We start from the raw sequence: 22,590 nt of genomic DNA on the forward strand, positions 1-22,590 counted from the left end.
TGAAATCAGTTTATGCAATGTCTGTCCCAGACCTCTTGCTGGCTTAATTTAAACCAGACACCTCCAGCATCCCGGCATGCTCTCTGGGCCAGGTGGGGCGTTCTGCTTCACAGCAGGGCTGGCCCCTTCCCTCTGCTCCCTCCCTGGCTGTAGCTCTGGCAGTCTGCAGGTGTCTGCCTGGCTTCTGCTTCCCATTCTCTGTTAAGCAGGCATTGCCCCATCCCTCAGACATTTCTCAGCATTAGCTAGCAGAGCATACATTGGCTGCCTCCAAGCTGTGGCACATGGGACAAAGGCAGAATCAACAGGTAGCTGGTAATGTCCCTCTGTTGTTTTCTTAATGGGTTCATAAACACTTAGGGGTGATGAGCATTCCCTGCTGGGCTGGTTGGGGGGGGAGGCTTCCTAATTGTAACATCCTTCCGGGGCCTGGCCTTGCCTCCCCTCAGCTCAGCTATATGGAAGTGAAGGGAGGGCAGCTCTAGTGCCCCCCAGCTTCTAGCCTGAGCTACTGCAGACATGTGCCTGCATTTCTGGGATGTCTTTCTGCTTACAAAACTGATGTAGCCTAGTCTGGTTAGACTAACCTACAACAATTGAATCAGTTCAGGCTCAGGCTTTTTTGAATATCTGTCCCTAGCCTTGCACTAGATCTGTTGCTCTCCAAGCTGCTCCAACAGTCTGAACAGCATGCTGGTTCCTGGTAATGGGCACAAACTTGTTCCAGATCTATAGATACATCTGTATTAAGTGCTTTGACACTGCTCTGTGGTTCTGCTGGAGTGGCATGTTTTTTTTACTTCTTCCCTTCCCCCTCCCCCAAATAACTTGTCAATAACAAGAACCAGCTATAGGAACTGTATCTTTTAATGTCCACATTTTTCTCTCTCTAGTTTCTTTTTAAAATTCAGTGTGATTTGTTTACTGTTTCTCAAAACTGAAGGCAAACCCTAATATTCTTTACAGACACATTAATGAAGATAAAAGAAAAACAGAAGCACAAAGGCAAATTTTTGATGTTGTCTATGAAGTTGATGGATGTCCAGTAAGTATCTTAACTTAAGGTGCAGACTTTATAGAATGGCTCCCTTAGCAGGAATGCTGTTTAATTTGATGTGTAACCGTAATCATATACTTTATGCACTCAGCAGTCTTCACAAAATGCTTAAGGTGAATTGGTCACTATTTGCCTTCTTCCAGTCCTCAGTTGGGCAAGAGGTAATTTAGCTCCTGAATTAATCAGTTTCTCATTTCTGCTGTATAGGCCAATCTCTTGTCCTCTCATCGAAGCTTAGTTCAACGATTGGAAACAGTTGCACTTGGTGATGACATCTGTGACAGAGGAGAACAGGTCACACTTTTTCTGTTTAATGACTGTCTAGAGGTAAGACTGCAGAAAATACTTCTGAATTGTAACATTGCAAAGTATTTTACAATAACTTCATTTGCTTTGGATAAACTTCAGTATAAACATTTCTGACTATAAAGAATTATTTAATGCGAAGGGCAAGTTAAATACTCAGTAATGCTATCAATATTGTTTCATGGAGCTACTGTACAGACTATTGCAATATAAGTAGGTAGTCGGTACTAACTAGAGCTGTGCAAAATGGCTGTCTTTCGTTTCCGTTTTGGATTTGTCCATTTCAGAGGGACAGTGATGTTTTGAATCACTGTTCCGTTTCGATTTGGCTGAATTGTTTTGGAGTTTCGACGCTGATTCAGAGATTTGGATCAGCTGGGGAGAGGCAGGCACAGCTGGGTGACTGCAGGTTCTTCCGCGGCTTCTCCAGCTGTGCCGGATTCTCCCCAGGCAGGGGGAACTGAAGGAGAAGCCCCTATGGCTGCCTTGCCCCGGCCCATCCACTTCCTGGCCCCAGCCTCCCAGCACTTGAAAAAAATAAAAAAAATATGCCCCACACTCACCGGCTGTATCAGCAATGATCAGGGCCTCTAAGGGCTCGTGACAGAGCCCCCTCTGCGCACTGCGAGGCAGTGGGGGGCAGTGGGTATCGCCTCGCCCCTCCCTCCCACATCTGGCACCTGTGCGGCAGCTGTCCTATGGCATGGGTGCATTGTGGCTCAGCAGGGTGCTGTGTGCTATCTGGGAACTGGGGCTGCTGATGCTGTGGTGCTGGGGTCTGGCTGGCTGCTGGATCTGCCCCAGCTCCCAGACAGCACGCAGTGCCTTGCCAAACCATGCTGCACCTGCATGATGCGACAGCTGCGGTGTGGGTGCTAGGCAGGGAGGGCAATCCCAGGTGTCTCCCATTGCCCCATGGTGTGTGGGGGGGCTCTGCCACAAACCTTCAGAGGCCTGATTGCTGTTGCTGCAGCCAGTGAGTGCAAGGCTTTTTAGTTTGTTTTTTAGTGCTGGGAGGCTGAGGCTGGGCAGGGGATGGGGCCAGGCAGGACAGCCATGGGAACTTCTCCCATGGCTTCTCTGGCTGTACCTGCCTCTGCTCCGGCAGTAGAAGCTCCCATGGCTTCCCTGTCTGGCCCTATCCCCTGCCTGGCCCCAGCCTCCTGGCACTTCTTAAATGGAGGGCTGCGGGCTGGTGCCGGACTCTTCCTGGGGGGCACAGGCCCCCAGATCTGTGCACAGGATGACAGCAGGCTGCTGTCCCTCCCCCAGAGCACTGGGATTGGAAGGCACCTCAGGGACAGATTGCAGACACTGGCCAACTACAGATGTCAGTATCAGAGCAGCCCCCCCCCCGAGTTTCTGTTTCCCTGCAAGCCCACCTCCAAAACATTTTGAAACATTTGGGATGATTTTGTTTTGTTTCAGAGCCTTCCATTTAATTTTGGATTTGGTGTTTCGGGCACCAAAATGGGCCGAAACACTTCTGAAACGAAACGGCTGCCAAAATTTCGCACATCCCTAGTACTAACTAATACAACAATGATGGCACACATCTATTTGGTACTCTATGGGTGCTGGATAGTACCATCTCTTTACCCCTTGTTTTTAAGGGTTCCCCCCCCCCTCTGTAACATTGCCTATGCTTACTTCTGTCCTATAGTGTACTGTCACAGGTAGTGCCACATTACAAATCTCTTTCTCTGAAAATTATTGTCCTTCCCTTGCACTCCTATCTTAACTCAGAAATGAGAAGTTTTCCAGTCTCTTTTGTGTACCTCTTCTCATAGCTCCATGAGAGATGCAGGGATTACTTGCAGTAGATTCTCTTAGGGCCTTGTTGCACCTTATGTTGTAAGCCACACAAATGTTAATCAGCTTAGGGTTGATGGATTTAGTGGAACAGTCGCACCTTAAGGTGGAAAACCTTCTCTGACTGTCTTTCACCTGTACAACTGTGACTTGCTACTAAAGCAGGGATAGGCAACCCCTGACACATGTAGGCATTTTGCTTGGCATATGAGGCTCAGGGTGGACAGCAGAGGAGCCACAAGGGGCCTGATCCTTATTGTGGCAGTGTAGCCCAAGCCCCTTCCCTGCGGTCTGCCTACCTGCAGACCCTGGTGCAGCTGTTTGCAACTTTCCCACTATTCTGGGGCTGTGGCGCTTACTCTGCCCAGCATGGATGGGGAGCAGGGTGCCATGCCCAGCCCTGCTGTGCCCTGGTGTTCCTGCTCACCATGACTCGGGAGGAGCCACTGCATTCTGGGATGCTGGAGGACTTCAGTTTGGGCAAAATATCTGTAAGGAGTGAGTGGCCACACCTCAATGGAACAGTAGTAAAATTAGGTAGCTAAAGAGATAATCCTGCTGTGGAGTAGTGTAACTTCAAGAGGAATAATGGGTACTTAAAGCCACTTCAAGTTTTAATGTGCTGTCAATCCAGGGGTTAAGAGCTCCAGATGCTGCCTAAAATTACCTTGTCACAAGGTCGTTGGTCAATATAGGAGTTCTTAAGGCAGTGAAAGCAATTGGAGTGCATGTGGACTAGAGCATACAACCCAGTAGGACATGCCACGTAAAATGCTTTTGCTTTATTGTTTCTCGTGTCTGTTTCAGCCAAGACTGTTCTTACTCTTGGTATGCCCACATGATAGCCTTGCCTGCTTTGGAGACGGTTAGGGTGGCAGTGCAGGACTGCTGTGTACTGTTTTCCTTTGTCTAATTTTCAGAGATGAAAGTACAGATACGTTTCGTGTTCCAAAAGGATACTAGCTTTGCTAGTCAGTCTTAACTCTGAATACCGTATTTGCTTGAATATAAGATGACCCTGACTATGACAGCCCTCCAATAATTAGATTCTATATATGGAAAACTTATAAATTTTTTATAATTTTCCAGGTGTGGAATCTACTTAGTGGCGGGCTGTCTTGAATTCGTCCCTTTCCCACTGCTACAGCAGGGAAAATGGGGAGGGGGGGCAGGTGGCACTTTTGGCCTCTGTTCCCACCCCCTACACTTCTTCCCCCTGCAGCACCCCTTCTCTCCACTTACTGTCAGACCCTGGTCAGGCTCTGTTTCCCCATCAAATACAATGTGGGTAACAGTAAGGGGCAGGAGAAGGAGACTGCTGTGTTCTAACTCTGGCCCCAATCCAGATTTAAGGCCAGAGTCAGAACCACAGCATTGCCTGTTCTGTTCTCCTTCCTCCCCCACCCTTTCTCACATGTTAACTTGAAATGAAAGGGATTAATGACTATGAAATAAATATACTGTAGTGATTTGCATATATGCAAACCATATGGATGCCTATAGATGTAGTTCACCCAGAACTGATGCTTTTTAAGTTGGTGCAACTGTTTAAAGATTTTAGCAACGGTACTCCATAAACACTTTTGTACGGTACTCCTTGTACTTCCTTACACACAGAACAAACTGCATGATATCAGTCCAGAGCCAAAAGGCACATGACTTGTCTTGCCATATAGTTCATTGAACTGTGCCCCAGCAGAATCAACAGCATTTTAAGCCAAGGTGCCCGTAAAACCAAACACTGTTCAGTATGTGCCTGTATTCCAGATAATCCCCTCCCTTTACCCCTTTCCCCAAAGGATCCATGTGCTAATTAGCATCCCTCTTGCAACTGGAACTGGGTGCTCTTGTCACAAGTCCTGGGACCCTCCAAAAATTTGAATGCAGATGAGGTGTGGGTCTGCTTGATCCATCTCCACCACATAGAGGGTGGGGCCATACTAATCACATGCAGCAGGCTAAGGGCGGGGGCAACAGAGCCTCTCAACTAGGTAGAAATTTGGGAATGTTTGCCATACATTTAAGGCTCATGAGGAAATGGAAATCATTGGAAATAGGAAAGAAAGGAACTGCTCCACTGTGGGCGTGAAAGGGAAGGTGAAATGTATTTGATGTAATGGTTCACCGTGACTTGGAAAAATAACGGTGCTGAGGGGGCTGAGCACAATGGGCACAATATCTTATTCAGATGGACTTTGTCATTGGTCCAATATGGGCCTGGTGTTTTATGGGCTATAACAAAAGACTCAAAATGACCCCAAATAGAGGCCTCACAAAGGGGTAATACAACGTTTCAAATAACATAATACAAAACATCGGAATTGATATCATATTGCATGTCATCTCATTTGTACACAGTATATACAATGTCCCTGAGTCTTGGCTATCAAACACATATTACACATATCGTATTAGTCATCCTGTACACCCCCCCCCAAAAAAAATGGTGTTTTATGGACATGTTCAGCATGGGTTGTATTCAGTTAATCTCAGAGTTGGTTTTCATGACTGAGCACGTACAGCTTCTAGCAGCAGTTTAATGATAGACAATGTGTTTAAGTGGGGAGGCTTACTTGTATGCAAATGTAAGATGAGGGGCTTTTTGCCTATGCTGCTTGGGGGATTGGTCTTTTATTTAAGTAAATATGGTAGTTTACTTTGTGATTAGTAATGTAGCCTGTGTGGGGTCTAGCTACGCTGGAATTTGGCGATATCTAACTGGTGGTAAAAACAACTCTACTAATCATTTCAGCTTGTTTTGAGGAACTGTTTTAGTCTTTAGGGTGGTCACTTTTTCAAGTGGCCATCCTAAAGACTAGAACATTTTTAACCCCCCCCCCCCCCCCCCCAAAAAAAAAAAAAAAGCAAACAAACCCCCCAGAATTAGTTTTATTTCAAGTAGAAACAGATCCATGTGCTGGAACTGGCTGCTAAGATAAAGCACTAAATACTTTTAATTATTTATTGTTAGACCATAAGCCTTAATTTAAGGATTGGTTTAATCATGCAACTTCACAATTTTCTTACAGATTGCAAGGAAACGACATAAAGTTATTGGTGTTTTCAAGAGCCCACATGGTCATACCAGGCCTCCGGCATCTCTGAAACACATTGTTCTTATGCCTCTTTCACAGATCAAGAAAGTGTTGGACATCAGGGAAACGGAAGGTATGTACATTTGGAGTTACGTTGTAGCTAAGAGACTATGGTTTGGCAGAAAAATGGTGTGCGGGTTGTAGATTGTACACTGAAATAGTTATACAAAATATCTGGGAGTAACTAATCATGTGATTACCAATTTTAGCTGGCAGTTTGAGTGCAATTGCTCTGCTGGAAAGTACCAGGCAAAAGTTTTTTAAAGGCTGTTGTCCTGCAAAACAATGTGTGTCATTAGTCTTTAAGAGTTGTGTTTATCAAGAGCCAACTAAATGGTATTGTGAGCTTGCAGTTAAACAGAAATTTGATGGTTAAAGCTTTTAACATGAAGCTTCCTGTTCCACTGAGTGCACTTGCTTTCCTTGCTTGGCCCAGTGCTGTCTCCTGAAATACAGATATTAATTTAAAATGTGGTGATGTTACTGGAGAAGGAGTTTCCTTTGGCATCTGAGAACAAAGGTTTAAAGGACTAAACTCCTGTAACCACTTGGTCATTTTGACTCCACATGGATTTCTTTTATATGAATGTTTCACAGTAGTAAAAAAGATCATTGCATGGAATTCAAGGTTGTTGTAACAGTGCCTTTATAAACTGGCAGTCAAAAGACTAATTGCTAGAAATATAATCGGTAAGTTAAGCTACAGTAATGTTTCACTTCTGGTAACAAGCCTTCATAACAAACTTGTTTTTGCTTGTTCTCCAGAGCTCTTCAACAAATCTTGCTGAGTTTGTATTTGTTAAAGGTGGAAGAGAAGCCATCTATAAAGGCGGAGGCCTCATCCCATTTTATTTTATCTTCAAAAAAATTACTGCTGTAGTTTAATTGGTATTTATGCATATGTAAAAACAAATTCTAGCCATTTGATATGAGATAAGGGAATTCTTCATCAATTAAAGTTGGTCTCTGAGCTTGCACACGCTAGAGAAATGATTTGTTTTTGACAAAATAGTGTGACTGAATGCTTCCAACTTTGTGTTTCTGAAGCAGCGCTGAGCACTGCTTACTTGCATACATACTCTCTAAACTCTCCTGTGTTGAATCTTGCTTTGAGGATGCTGACTGAGGAGTACAAACTACAGCTTGCTCTACCTGCATATAAAGCAGGGTTAACCTGTCATAATTCCTAGTTTTTATTGTTTAAATTGCAAATGGCCACCTCTTATTCATTCCATAAAGGAACACACAGGACACGTCCAGATGAGTGTGCACGTGTCTCCTGCGGCATCTCAAAGTAGTTTGAGACACTGCAAGAGGCACACTAAGAACCAAAAAAATGTTCCCTGTGTTGCTTATTTATAGCACAAACTCTAAATTTGATACTGGGACCCCCCCCCCATACACACATGCACTCCTTCCTAACCCCCCCATATCTCATCCTGTGTGCCCAGCTGCCAGACGGAATGGGACCTGCTGGTGGAAGCTATGGCTGCTTGGGCAGTTGTCCCCACATTCTGGTTAGTGAAGGGGTTCAAGGGGAGCTCTGATTTTTCTATGATAAAAAAACCAGAAGCAAACACCAAAGCATATAGATATTTAGAATTTATTTTATTATGATGATAGAAGCATTGGTAGGCTTCCGAATTGCTTTAAACTTGTAAATATATCAATAAAAAATTGCCCAACTGTGCTCTGCTTGCTTGCACTCTCGCTCGCTCTCTTAGTGGCGTTTCATTTTAATTGTGGAAAAACATAGATTTTTTTGGTATTTTAAAGAGTGAATTTGAGATTTATTTTTTTTTTTAATCATAAAATTTGCAATTTTTAAACCGGGAACATCAGGATTCCTGCTAGTGAGGCAAGTGGCAGGACCCAGGCAGAGGAGTCTGCCCAGGGCTGGCACTGGGGACCCAGCTGGAGGGCAAACAAGGTGGCTGACCTCCTGGCCATTTGGAGCCAGGAGGACATGCTTTGAGAGTTCAAAGCAGGCCACCACAATGAGCAGATCTTTTAGGTGATAGATGCCCAGATGGCAAGGTGGGGGGCACACATGGCAGCAGTTCCGTACAAAGGCCAACTAAGCTGCCAGTGGGCTGTGGCTGCAAGCTCAGAGGTGTAGACAGCTCTGCTGCAGTGCCCATGCCACAACCCACGCAGCCCCCGTCCAGGCCTGGCAGATATGCAGACATGGGGCTGCAGGTCCAAGGGGGCAGATGCTGGCACAGGTGGCAGCAGGTCACAGCCAGGCAGTAGTCCAGCTAGCACAAGCGGCTAGTGTCCTCATATGTCAAGTGGCTAGGCCTCAAGCTCCTGAGAACAAGTAGCCCTGAGCTGCTTGCTTTTTATACTGCTGTAGCTTTTTATACTGCTGCAGCCAGCACAAGTGCTGGCCTCTGCCTTCAGCTCCCTGTGGCTGTAGATCTGGGAGATGCTGGGCAGGGTCAGTTTTCCCCAAGTGGCACAACTTGCCCCACACCAAAGTGTATGTTCAGGCACATGTGCTGTGGCACATATCCCCAGCACAAATTTGTGCCACTTGTATTTGAGTTGCTGCAAGTGCAGGTGCCTGCATGTGTAGCTATGCCAATAGTGTTCAATTCTGGTGCTTCAGTGGTGCTTCTCAGTATTCCTTCTTGATTAGAGTAGATTATCACTCCTCCAAAGTTGCAGACCTGAAGAGAGAACCCCAGAGTTCATAGGATCCTGGAATAGTAGGTTTGTAATGAACTTCAGGAGGTGATGTAGTCTAACCCACTGCAAAAGACCAGGATTGTCCTTGACTAAACTCTCCCAGTCAAATACCTGTGTAATCTGCGTTTAAAACATCCACGGATTCCACAAACTCCAGTGGTAACCAATATCCAGCGATTCCTAGTTGTCACAGATACGACGGATTTAAACGCAGATGAGGTGCTAATATCCAACCTAAATTTTCCTTGCTGCATTTTTAAAACCATTGCTCTATTGCTCCCTGTGGCCAAGAGCAGTCCATCTCTGTTCTCCCTGTAACCACCCATCGGGTATTTGTAGACTGATTTGACTTGGTATAGTTTCCTATCCATTACACTGGGCTGCTTCCAATCTTTTACTTGAGCCAGCCTGCTTTGAAACATAGGAGTGCAAGTTTAATTTATAATCTTCTTTAGAATTGTATGCAGATTGACTGCCCTGTCTGGAATATGGTGTGAACTGAATGTTTGTCTTTGATTTGTAGATTGCCGTAAGGCTTTTGCTTTGGTTGTGCGACCACCAACAGAACAGAACAACTTGTTGTTCAGTTTTCAGATGACAACTGAGGAACCTGCTAAAGAGGATTGGCTGAAGATGCTGTGTCGGCATGTAGCCAATACGATTTGTAAAGCAGATGCTGTAAGTCCTTTATTTTACCAGGTTATCGATGGAAGTATTTCACCCCAAATGTATTTAAACACATGAATGGCTGCTTTCTTTTGATAATAAGGGAAGAAAATTGTTAATAGTGGACACAGAAAGGCTAAAGTAGAGTAGAGAAATAGGTTTTAGAATGTCTCCATTCACTGCAAGATTACTTCTGTATTGAAGTTATTCTGTACTCCCTTCTGTGATAGTTAGGAAGGAGTAGGCCTGACTGTTAAGTTCTGCAGTACCCAAATATATTTTTTTAAAGCTGCTATCTAGTTATGCTTGTGGAATTGTGTTCAGTTCTTTTTAGGCTAAATACAGACATTTGGGGGCATTAAGGAGAGGTTAAATTGATTCAAAATGGCTGCCTGATATCAGGCAAGTCAGGATGGTGGGGGGGCTAGTTGATGGGGTTGGGGTCCAGCAAACTGAAGGGGATCTGGGGTCCACTGGGGCATGGGGGCAGGCACCACCTGTGGGTGGGGTGGGTGCAGCAGGTGTGACCTGCAAGGGGTGGGGGGAGGCACAACTTGCCGGTGGAGGAGGGAGGGCTCTTCCCTTCCCCGCCCTCTCCCCAAGCGAACCTGCATCTCCATCCCTCCTACCCCTTTCCCCACCAGGACTTACTTGCTTGGCTCCAGTAGTGATAAATGCTGATAAAAGCAGCTGTACCCAGAGTGGCTTGTGGGATGGGGGTTGAGAGTGCTGGCTGGTGGGGTAGTAGAGGCCTGTGGGGTAAAGAATAGCCCAGGGCAGGGAAAGAGGGGAGTGAAAAGAACAGCCCTGGACTGGGGCCAGTGCCTGGATTTTCCTAGCCCTGGGGCTACACAGGGGAAGTAGACAGAAGTTCCATGCACTGGTTTGACTTAAATTGAATGCATCTGATGCTATAAAAATCCAGGTTTACCTTAAACCAGGTTCTTCAATTTTTAGACTGGTTTATGTGCATGGCACTTCTGTACAGTTACAGGTTTAGATTGATTGCTGGTCACTGAGACTGGGTCTATAAGTATGTATGGCTGGCATTGGGATGAACTAAGTTTTACATCAGGCGACTTTTTTGAACCTGATTTAACCTCCTGAATGTCTGTACTTGGCCCAAATGCACACATTTTAATAGGGCATTTTTATGCTCAATTTATTTTCTTGGCTCTTATCAAAATCAGGGCCTAGACACCGCATGTTTACACTGGTGTAAGCAAGGAGTAGAGAAATGATATATAGCTCTCTCCTGGTGTGGTTGTGTTCTCTGCATCTTATTCCAGGATAACAGTTTGCTTTTAGCTTGCTTGACTCTCCCACCATTTAGCAGCAATGAATTATAATACTGCCGTCTCCATGTGAAAGCTACTTCATTGATGTAATCTGGTGTGTAGCATGGTATCTTGAAGAGGCATTGGCCTTCTCCCTGCCCCCTCCTCTTGCTTTAAAAAAGCCCAGTACGCACTTCTGCCACCAGCAGCTGAATTAACTTATTTTGGAACATGGATTTGCAGCACTTCATGTTGTTATAGGACAAAAGGACCTTCTAGCTAATGTTTAATTGTCTTGTATATGTGCAGCAGTCATTGCATGTACTTGTTGAAAGTACATGCAGTATAAGTGGCCTGACAAATTAGGTGCAAGAGGCTGTTAGTGAATACATGTATTAGTGAATACACTTTGTGAATACACGTGAATATTTGCGTTTCAGACTTAAACTCATTTCAAGCAATGCAGTTTTGCTCAATTTGTGTCCTAATGCAAAACATGATTGCCACCTCTTTTGTATTCAACCGGTGGCTCATGAATAAAAATGCTCCTTCTCCTTCTATGTCTAAGGACACTGGCAGACCAGGTTCTTTGGGTGAATCTGATATCTTCTATTAGACCAACTTAAATAACTGGAAAACAATTATTAAGCAAGCTTTCGGGTTCAAAAATCCTTTGTCAGGCTAAGGAAGTTTCAGCAGTTGGTGTGTGCTCTTCCTGGATGGAATGAAAAGTAAAGAAGCCAGGGGCTGGGCTGGTATGCAAACAAGACCGGCAGTCAGTGAAAATGTACATTGAGGAGTCAATGGGTGAGAGACAGGCTTGTGGGGGGGGGGAAAGAGAGAAGGGGGATGAATAGTGGAGAGAGAACCTGCCTGACATCTGACTCCCCAGGTATAATGCATCATAAATCCAATGTCTATATTTAATCCATGATTTTTAGTATCCTGGAGATTGATGAAGTAGAGTTCATAGGCTCGTCTCTGGGAAGTGTTGTGTAAGTTTCCTTTGAGGATCAGGACTGAGAGATTGGAGAGAGAGTGGTTTTCTTGTGAGAAATGTGCCCCCACCGGTAATTGGGTATTCCTGTCTTTGATAGATTTCCGGTGTGTGTTCATTCTGGTGCGCAGTTGTTGTTTGGTCCCTCCTACGTGTTTTCCATCACGGTGTTTGGTGCATTGGATGAGATATTACATTTCTGGTGGTGCAGCTGTAAGATCTGGGAATGCTGATGGCTCTGTTGTGGGGTGTAGTGATTGTGGGGGTGGTGGAGATGTTGGCAGGTTTTGGTGTGTTCTGGGCCTGAGGAAGTTTGCTTCTGGTGATGAGGTTAGCTAGGTTCGGTGCTTGTTTGAAGGCTAGGATGGGTGGCTCTGGGAAGATCTCTATAAGAACAGGGTCTCTTTCTAATATGGGTTGCAGTTGTTTGAGGATTTTCCGTACGGGTTCGAGGAAGGGGTGATGTGTCATAACCAGCGGTGTGCAATTTGTGGGGGTTTTTCTTCTGTACTGCAGCAGTTCTTCGCGTGGTATCCGGGTGGCTCTTTCAAACATGTGATCTCTCTCTGGAGGAGTGTCCTTGCTGGGTGAAAGCCTTCTTAAGATTGGTGAGGTGGCAATCGCGGATGTTCTCTTCAGTACAAATGCGGTGGTATCTGAGGGCCTGGCTGTATATCACAGCTTTTTTGGTCTGTTTAGGGTGATTGCTGGTTCTGTGCAGATATGTATGTTGGCCTGTGGGTTTCTTGTATAACATGGTCTCTATTTTATCATTCTGGATACTGATCATCCTGTCTAAGAAGGAGATGTTGGTGCTGGAGTATTCTAGAGAAAGTTGGATGGAGGGATGGTGATTGTTGAATTTCTGATGGAACTCAATCAGAGATTGTAGGAAGATGTCATCGATATAGCGTAAGTACAGCAAGGGTTTGATGGTGCAGTTCTTAAAGAAGTATTCTTCCAGGTGGCTTATAAAAAGGTTAGCATACTGTGGGGCCATTTTGGTGCCCATAGCTGTTCCCATTGTCCGGAGGAAGTGTTAGTTATTAAAAGTGTAATTGTTGTGTGAGAGGATGAAGTATATAAGGTCAGTAATATCTTTGGGTCTGTAATCTGGGTTGTAATCTTGTTCCTGTAGATATGTAAGGCAGGCTTGGGTGCCATCCTGGTGTGGGATGTTGGTATATAGGCTGGTAATGTCCATGGTGGCTAGGAGTGTGTTGCTGGGAAGGTGGTCTGTTTTTTAAGTTTCTGTAGAAAGTCTGTAGTATCTTGGACAAAACTTGCTCTGTTGTTGAGGAGCGGTTTTAGGATTGATTCAACGAAACCTGATATTTCCTCAGTTAGGGTCCCATGGTTGGATATGATAGGTCTGCCAGGGTTCCCTGGTTTGTGGATTTTAGGGAGCATGTCAAAAGTCCCCAGGTTAGGTAGTGGGGGGGATCAAGGTCTGTAGTTTTTCTTGTAGTCCCGATAGAAATGATTTGATGGTATTGTTGAGTTTCTTGGTGAAACGGGGAGTAGGATCTGCTTGTAGTTCTTTGTAGTAGACGGTGTCAGAGAGTTGTCTGTTGGCTTCCTTTATGTAGTCTTCATGGTTTAGGATGACTATGAATCCTCCTTTATGTGCTGGTTTTATTACTATTTGGTGGTTAGATCTTAGAGATTCTATGGCCTTTCTCTCTGGTAGAGAGAGGTTGTTATGGTGGCGTGTTGCTGATTATTTAATTGTTCGTTCTTTTTTTTTTTTAACCTGAAACAGTCAATATAGTGGTCAATGTTAGGGTTTTGTCCACTATGAGGTGTCCAATCTGTTTTTTTGGGGGGCTGATCTTTTACTGAATGTTGTCAGAGGATGAGTTGTTGTTGGGACTGGATTCAGTTTGGTCGTGGAAATGTTCCTTGAGTTGGAGGCGTCGGAAGAATTCTTCTAGTTCTCCATATTGAAGTACGTTATTAGGGTATTTTTCTGGACAGAAATTTAGGCCTGTAGAAAGGACAGATTTTTCAGTTTTGGTAAGCGTGCGTGTGGAGAGATGGTCGCTGCTTTCAGTTTCATCAAGTCTGAGGTTGGGTTGTTGTACGGTGTTGGTGTTGTTCCTCTGGTGGTTGTTTTGTGGCTGGAGAACTTGTTCTTGGAGTAATTTGTTCCATTTCTTCTTTTTATGTAGGATGCATGTTGTAGAAAGCTTTTCGTGGTCTCTTTGTATCCCTTGTATATTATAATGGAAGATGATTGGATTTCTGTCTTTTTAAGTTGTTTTAGTATGTGGCGATTTCCTTCCTGAGTTGGTCTCTTTTGGAGTAGATTACGTGAAGTAGATGATTTCCAATTTTCTCTGAAGTTCTTCTGCATAGCTGTGAAGCATATTTGGAGCTGTGTGTAGTAGTCAGAGGATTTTAGATGTTTAGTCCTCGGGGAACAAAGTTGTGTTTCTTGCATAGACTTAGAAAATATATGTAGCTGTTGAGTTTGGCTTCTTTCTTTTTCATGTTGTACAATGGCTGAATTCGATATCTTCCATGTTACAGGGGTGTAGGTTGTAGCCATGTTAGTCTAAGGACATGGGCAGACAAGGTTCTTTGGGTGAATCTGATATCTTCTATTAGACCAACTTAAATAGTTGGAAAACAATTATTAAGCAAGCTTTTGGGTTCAAAAACCCTTCGTCAGGCTAAGGAAGTTTCAGCAGTTGGTGTGTGCTTCTCTAGAAGTGTGTGTGTGTGTGTGTGTGTGTGTGTAACCCCAAGTGTGTGCATATAACCCGTGTGTGTGTGTGTGTACATGCACTTCTGGAGAAGCACACACCAACTATATATATATATATATATATATATATATATATATATATATATATATAAATAAAAACCCTGGGCTCGGAATCCTTCTTATCTCTAATATTAGAGAGGGAAATGCTGGCTCTGAGAAGTCTCTCATCTTAGTTGAGCTGTTTGAGCTCTCCGTCTTAGACTCTCTTAGGCATTTTTTTTAAATTTAGGAACAAAACATGGAGTATGGCACTCTGAAACACAAACTACAGTCAGGAAGAAATGGTCAATAACTATGTTGAATCCTCAATACCTTGGTGTCTTTTACAAAGGGTGGTAATGCTCTCATAGCGCAAAGCAACACACTTTTTTGTCCATGTGTCCCTATCTCACACTTGATTAATATCTCAAATAGAACTTGAATTGGAATTCTTGACTTGTTGCACTTGTTTTTTTTTTCATCTGTATCTGGACTCCAGGCTTTTTCTTAGAGCCTGTAACATCCTTTAAGAAGAGCCAGACTTCATACATTTATACAAAGTACATCTCTACAAGCGGTTATGCCACAAGGTGGCAGTAAAGTCTTTAACTCCAAGTCTAATACTCAGTGCAACAGTGAACAATATTCTCCTAAGTTGTTCTTGAAATGTAACTATCTGCTCACAGTTTCTATGGCAGGCTGGGGAATTGGGAAGTCAGCTTTTTTCAGACTGGAGAAATGATCAACTTCTTATCTCTCATGTAGATACCTACCCAAAGAATTTTGCTATGCTACTAGAGTTTAAGAATGCAGAATATGGACACTTTACTGGAGTGTCAGCATTGGCAAGGAAATATCTGGTTCTGTTCACTAGGTTATCATTGTAAGATTGAAGTGATTCCAAATGTAGATTCAGTGGTATCAATACCTGATTGATGCTGCAGAAGATCTTTAACTTCTCCACTTCTGTCAGATTTAGGCCAAAAGTATTGATCTTCAATTTAGGCCTTAGGTTCCAAAATGGTTCTTGGCAGGTGTCCAGTATTCATTGGAATGGCAGTGTCCTGTCTTGCAAGGACCTCCAGAATTCAAAGGCCCTTTGTCATCTGCCTTGGCTTGTAACTTCAGACCCTGCCCACTTTGCCATGATCAACTCAATTGGAGAAGTCTTTCCACTCCTGTAGACTGTACCACTGGCTAGCTTTGGGAAACTGAGTAAAAGCAAACAACAGCTTTTCATGTTCATCTTTTCCTTTGCTAGTGTTTTTCAGGGCTATTCAACCAGAAATTGTTAGATGCCTAAAATTTTGTATTTATTGACTATTTCTCTAAAATTTAGTACAGTCTAAAGTGACACGTTAAAATATGCTGATGGCTCTCATGGACAATTCTTATGGCTATGTCTGTCTGTCTGTAGGAAAACCTTATTTACACTACTGATCCAGATTCAATTGAAGTAAATACTAAAGACATGGACAGTACATTAAGCAAGGCATCCAGAGCAATAAAGAAAACATCAAAAAAGGTAAGAGTTTCAAGTATTAAATTCTGCATGTTTCTTTTGTCATATGACTTTTTTCAGCAAAAATCTAGTATCACCATAGTGGCAAAATTTGTTAGTGTTCCCAAATTCAGGGTTCTCTGTGAGTGCTATAAATCTTGACAAGATCCAACAGTTTGCATCTATGAACTGATTAGCAGATGAAAATAAAATTCTGGGGGTTTTAGTTAGTGGTATACATGGGTGCCAAAGCTGATTTGTGCTTGCTCATCTATTTTGCAGTAATCCCCAAATACATAATGAAATTCACAATCGTGTCGTATGACTATACCTTTTGAGTCTATTAAACTGCTGTCTAGGAATTGAGATTCCATGAGGTCAGAGTAGTGTTTTAAGTGACTGCTTAGTGGCCTATGCAAGATGAAATGGGTTGTTTAAATTCACCTCGTGATGTGCAAAACCACATTTGGTAGTCAGCTGAGGGAACAGGGATTGGAAAAGCGTGCACATGTTTCGTACTAAAACAGACATCTAAGATGCTGTAGGGAAAATACTGCAGGCCATGGACTCTGGCTGTAGAAGTAAACTAACATTCAGAATTTGAAGCAGTGTTGTATTCTTTTACTGTTGGTGAATAAATGTATAACGGCTCTCATCAAATTCTACAGGTTACAAGAGCATTCTCTTTCTCCAAAACACCAAGGAGAGCTCTTCGAAGGGCTATAATGGCGCACAGTTCAGTGGAAGGAAGGAGTCCCTGCTCAACTAATGAGAGTTATATAGGCAGCTGCCTGACCAGTACATCATCATTAGCTGTAAGTGACTTGACTATTCAGGTTAAATGGCATAACCTTAATTTTGATAAGAGTTGTGCTAATATATGGTGTACTGAACTTTATTCTTATATGGCAAGAGCTTTTTAGAAGGGTTTGAGTGCATATGCAAAACTTTTCTAACGTTTAGGATAAAAAACTTCATTTAGGTTTTTCCTGCACTTCCAACTATGTTAAGGTATCTTGTCATACATTGCTCAAACCATAACCTATCGTCTACACCAGAGAAACCAAAAGTGAACTCAGTATTGCAGATTGCAAATGATGATTTTTCCCTAATGTAGGTAAAGGGTGCTTCTAACACCATTGGGAAGTGAAACTGTCCTAGGACAAAAACAAATGGCTTGTTCAACTGTGGACATATATCCTGTATATATAAACATCTTTTGCCTTCCTCTTACCTCCAATTTCTTCTTCATAGAATTTTAAATTGGGATGGAAGGGTGAAAAAAAACCCAGAAGCTACAGCCCCAACCCCAGTTACTCTCCAATCTGTAGAACAGTGAACATTTCTTGTAGTTCTTCTCTGCCGTTATTCAAGAACTGTACCAGCAGAAATGCAAGTTCCTAGTGCAACTGGCTATAAGAGAAGGGGTTTAGTGGGACTTCAGTCTCTGAGTAAAGTGTATGCTCCAACACCAGGTTAAAAACTAATTTTAGATTCATAGACATTAGGGGCTGGAAGGGACCTCACGAGATTGAGCCTACCCTTTTCCCCCCACCCCACCCCCTGCCATAGGCAGGAAGTCTGCGGGGATCAAATGATTGTAGCAAGATAAACATCCAAACACCTTATGAGTCCAGAGTAGGTGTTTGCACCATCTCCATGGGGAGACTGTTCCAGACCCTGGACACTCGAACTGTGAAGAAGTTTTTCCTTGCGTTCCATCTAAATCAGCCTTCTAGGAGTTTGTGGCCTATGGACCTTGTTATTCCTTGGGGAGCTCTGGTGAACAACTGTTCTTCCAGATCCTGATGCATTCCCCTTATAGGCTGACACCAAGTCATCCCCCCAAGCCTTCTCTTCTCCAGGCTGAAGAGTCCCATGTTCCTCAGCCTCTCCTTGTAAGGTTTGCTCTCTTGGCCTTTGATCATACAGGTGGCTCTCCTCTGGACTCTCGAATTTAACCACATCCCTTCCAAACCTGGGGGGCCCGAAACTGCATGCAGTACTCCAGTTGCGGCCTCACCAAGGCTGAGTAAAGTAGGAGGATGACATCCTTGGTTTTGCTAGAGATGCATAGTTTCATAGTTGGTAGGGTCAGAGGGGACCTGAGCAGATCATCAAGTCTGACCCCCTGCCATGGCAGGAAAGAATGCCGGGGTCAAACGACCCCGACTAGGTGATTATCCAGCCTCCTTTTGAAGACCCCCAGGGTAGGAGCGAGCACCACTTCCTTTGGTAGTTGGCTCCAGATCCTAGCCGCCCTGACTGTGAATTAGTGCCTCCTGATATCTAGCCTAAAGCTCCTCTCCGTCAGCTTATGGCTGTTATTCCTTGTTACTCCTGGTAGTGCTCGGGGGAACAGGGACTCTCTCATTGTCTGCTCGTTCCCCTTGGTCAATTTATAGACAGCCACCAGATCCCCCCTCAGCCTTTTCTTGTGGAGGCTGAACAGGTTCAGGTCCCGTAGCGTCCGCTTGTAGAGCCTGCCTTTGGACCCTCTCGATGCTGGCCACATCCCTCCTGAAGTGCGGTGCCCAGAACTGGACGCAGTACTCCGACTGCGGCCTGACTAGTGCCGCATAGAGGTGGAGGATCACCTCCTTGGACCTGCTCGTGATGCATCTGTGGATGCATGACATGGTGCGGTTAGCTTTCCTGACCATGTCCCCACATTGGCGGTCCATGTTCATCTTGGAATCAATAATGACTTCAAGATCCTTTTCTGCCTCTTTGCTGATGAAAAGGGAGATCCCCAGCCTGTAGGTGTGCTGCTGGTTCTTTCTCCCTAGGTGCAGTACCTTGCACTTGTCAGTATTGAAACCCATCCTGTTCTCATCTGCCCACCCCTGTAACCTGTCCAGATGTAGTTGTAGCCTGTCCCTCCCTTCTAGCGTGCCCACTTCTCTCCACATCTTAGTGTCATCCGTGAATTTGAATAAGGTGCTTTTCAACCCCCCCCCCCGGTCGAAGTCACTTATGAAGATGTTGAGCAGTGTGGGCCCAAGGACCGAGCTCTGAGGGACCCCACTGCCCACATCGCTCCAGGTCAAAAGTGAGCCATCCACCCCCACTCTCTGGGTGCGGCCCTCCAGCCAATTGGCGACCCATCTGACTATGTAGACATAGACACCACAGGAGCCTAATTTTTTAATGAGAATGGGGTGAGAGACTGTGTCGAAGGCCTTCCTAAAGTCCAGAAAGACTACATCCACCGTGACACCTGCATCCAAGGATTTTTTGACCTGGTCATAGAAGGCCACCAGGTTGGTCTGACAGGACCTGCCCCTAATGAACCCATGTTGGTTGTCCCTAAGCATAATCTCCCCTGCTGGTCCCTCGCAGATGTGCTCCTGGATAATTTTCTCAAAGAGCTTCTCCAGGGCCGAAATAAGACTTAACAGGCCCATAGTTTTCTGGGTCTTCCTTCCTCCCTTTTTTGAAAGTGGGGACCACATTGGCCCTTTTCCAGTCCTCTGGCATCTCGCCAGAGCACCACGAGTGCTTGTAGAGCTGTGCCAGGGGTCCTGCAATGACCTCTGCTAATTCACTCACCACTCTGGGGTGGAGATTGTCAGGACCTGCTGATTTGAACACGTCTAGTCCCACCAGAAGTTCCCTGACTAAGTCGTCACTGACCCTGGGCCTGGCTGCGCCTCCCCTGGGTCTGTCGGGGATCCCGGTGGGGGGGGATGCCCCAGTCCCTGCTCAGAAAAATGGAGGCAAAGAAATTATTAAAGAGGTTAGCTTTGTCATCTGATGCGACCACCAGATTTCCTAGCGTGTCCTGCAGAGGCCCCACATTACCTGGTACCATCAAGGGATGCGTGCCAGCGTTTGGTTAGCTTTGCTGGCTCATGTTCATCTTGTCGTCAATCAAGACACCCAGGTCTCTTTCTGTTAGGGTGCTAGTAAGTGTAGCACTGCTGAGCCTATAAGTATGATGCTGGTGGTTCTTCCCAAGATGGAGCACCCTGCACTTCTCCTTGTTAAATGCCATCAGGTTTTGGTCCACTCACCTTGCAAGTATGTCCAGGTCAGCCTGTATCCCCAACCTTTCTTCTAGTGTGGCTGCCTTCCCGCATAGTTTAGTGTTGTCCGCGGACTTTACCAGTCTGCATCTGATGCCCAAATCCAGATCATTAATGAAGATGTTGAAGAGTACCGGCCTGAGCCCTGAGGGACTCCACTGGTCACCTTGTGCCACGTTGATTCGCTCCCATCAACTAGTACTCGTTGGGTCCGACCCCGGAGCCAGTTCCCCAGCCATCGGACCACGAGAGGGTTGAGGCCACAGTTCCCCATGAGGACATCATGGGCGACCAAGTCAAAAACTCGTTGAAAGCCTGTCTTTTGCTAGTCTCCTATACTTGCTCTGCATGATAGCAGCTTAGAATAGGATTAACACAGTATAAAGTATACTTTAATAGCCCACTCCTAAATGTCACAGTCAAGGTAATGCTTTGCTCTGCCACTCATGAGTTAGGGATGGTAGCGTATGAATTAACATCTCCAATCAGACAGTGTTTCTCCTTGTTTGGTATCCTGTCTCCGACAGTAGCCATAAATAATAACTACTTCAGAAGAAAGACCTAGAAGCTCTGCATTAGGAAATTGAAAAAATATCTTTCTAACAAGGTAGTCAGAGGTTGCCCCAGTCATGTTCCTTCAAAAAAATATACACATATGCATGTGCTATATTGTACTTTACTTAGTGGTTGTTTTAGTGCAGAAATAGCTATGGTTCTGGAGTGTCCTCGTGACGGTGATCCTCTCTTGGCGGAAAGAGTTAAACCAGTTTATTCAAGAAGTGTTTAAAAAAACAAAACAAAAAGCTACATGTTTTCCAATAGGGCAAGAACATAGGAGGTCACTGGCTCTTTCTGTGTGCTTGTGTGGTGTGTATGACGAATTATGTGATTCATTTAATGCTGCCTGGGGGCTAGATCCAGCTCATGAAAGTGCAGTTCAGCCTGTAGTGGTGCAGTGGATTGGCAGCCTGCAGCTAGCCTGGCAGGTCTTCCTTCTTTGCCTTGCACAAGGCTGCCAATCTCTTCTGCAGCACCCCTACTGCCTGATGTGCTGCTCCCTCTCTTGGTCAGGTGCTGGTTACCTTTGCTGCTGAGTTCACCCTTCTTTGCCACTGGGAAGGGGAATCGGCAGTGTTTGGCTCAGGTGGCAGAAGCAGTGATGCATGGCAGAGGTAGCAACAGGTGGTGCAGGTGTTTGCAGCTGACTCGCTAGCTGTAGCCCACCACTCATTAAAGGCTGCCAGCCCCTGGTGTAGGCTGTTTTACAAGAGCCTTTTACACAACCACCCTGATGAGGTAGCAAATGATCAGTGACTTATATCCAAGAGCATCAGTTAAAATCTAGAGAGCAAAACCACTTGAATTTGTCATTCCTTTAACTTGGGACAGTTTTAATAAAATTTCCAGTTAAAGCAAATTATTTGGAGGGATAACAAATTTTGCTTGTATATACTATTAAGAACTATTTTATCTCTTAGGCATGATGGTCTCACTGCAAAATTAAACCAATACAGCCATTTACTAGTGTTGTGTATATCCTTTTTAACTTGAAAAACTTAAGTAGTTTTTTTGATTTTTAGATAGGCACAAACAAATTGTTCAGGTAAAGTGTTTGTGCATTTTCCCTCTTCTCTCTCCTCTTTCACATCTTTTTGAATGATTGATCTGGCCATTAATATTGTAGAATTTTTTTAAGCTTATGAGAAGTATCACTGAAATGCAATAGAGTAAAAGAATAACTGTTTGTAGTTTCTGTACTAATTTCACTTCCCATCTTCCTGTTTGTAGATCCCTCGTACCTCTTCTACAAACAACCTAAGTGGATTTGTCAAACGCGTTAGCATTCAGCGCTCCAGTTCTGTTGATGGGAGGTCCCAGAGTCCCAGGCCTCGAGCTGTGCTCTGTCCTGACTCTCCAACTAGTGGTCCTTCACATACCATAGAAGGAAAAATGTGTTCAGGCCCTGAAAGTTTAAATGGTCGCTCTTTGGACAGACCTTGTGTCATCCCTGTCATTACTACCACTTGTGATGATGTAGGAGATGACCGGAATGGTGCTGAGAATATTCCAGTCTCAACCCTGATCTCTAATGCCCACATCTTATGAAGTGAGCTTAGAGACAAGCATTTAACACTAATGAATCAAAACAGCATAACTACTAAAAGAAAAGGAATCTGCCAAATCCTTCTAATAGGTGCTGGGTTTTTCTTGGTCTACTTTGGTGCACTTTGGAGCTAATTTTGGGCCACTTAAGAATCCTTTTGGTATTTAACTAGTTGTGTCTGAATTATGCAGTCCAATTCTTTGGAGGTGGAATTAGCACTACTGTAACAGACTCTTTCCAAGTTTTCTAATGACTTTTTTATAGGATTGCAGTGTAATTAGTTGAAATATAAAAATTTATGTAAATG

General features: G+C 44.4%; 1 protein-coding gene across 6 annotated transcripts in view; it reads left to right on the forward strand.

The window, feature by feature from the left end:
* The window catches only part of ECT2 (epithelial cell transforming 2), a 64,153-nt gene that overhangs the window by 39,025 nt on the left and 2,538 nt on the right, over positions 1 to 22,590 (forward strand). For 4 of the 6 annotated variants that reach the window (XM_059731150.1, XM_059731152.1, XM_059731151.1 and 1 more), the window contains 7 exons: positions 967 to 1,045; positions 1,265 to 1,384; positions 6,205 to 6,343; positions 9,485 to 9,639; positions 16,068 to 16,175; positions 16,820 to 16,966; positions 21,968 to 22,286. In XM_059731150.1, the coding sequence (XP_059587133.1) occupies positions 967 to 1,045; positions 1,265 to 1,384; positions 6,205 to 6,343; positions 9,485 to 9,639; positions 16,068 to 16,175; positions 16,820 to 16,966; positions 21,968 to 22,285 (1,066 nt within the window). In that variant the 3' untranslated portion in view covers position 22,286. The remainder of the gene's footprint in view (positions 1 to 966; positions 1,046 to 1,264; positions 1,385 to 6,204; positions 6,344 to 9,484; positions 9,640 to 16,067; positions 16,176 to 16,819; positions 16,967 to 21,967; positions 22,287 to 22,590) is intronic. The other 2 variants (XM_019478616.2, XM_019478619.2) reach the window with 1 other exon arrangement.

This window comes from Alligator mississippiensis, chromosome 7 (assembly GCF_030867095.1).
Source record: "Alligator mississippiensis isolate rAllMis1 chromosome 7, rAllMis1, whole genome shotgun sequence".
Classification (NCBI taxonomy): Eukaryota; Metazoa; Chordata; order Crocodylia; family Alligatoridae; genus Alligator; species Alligator mississippiensis.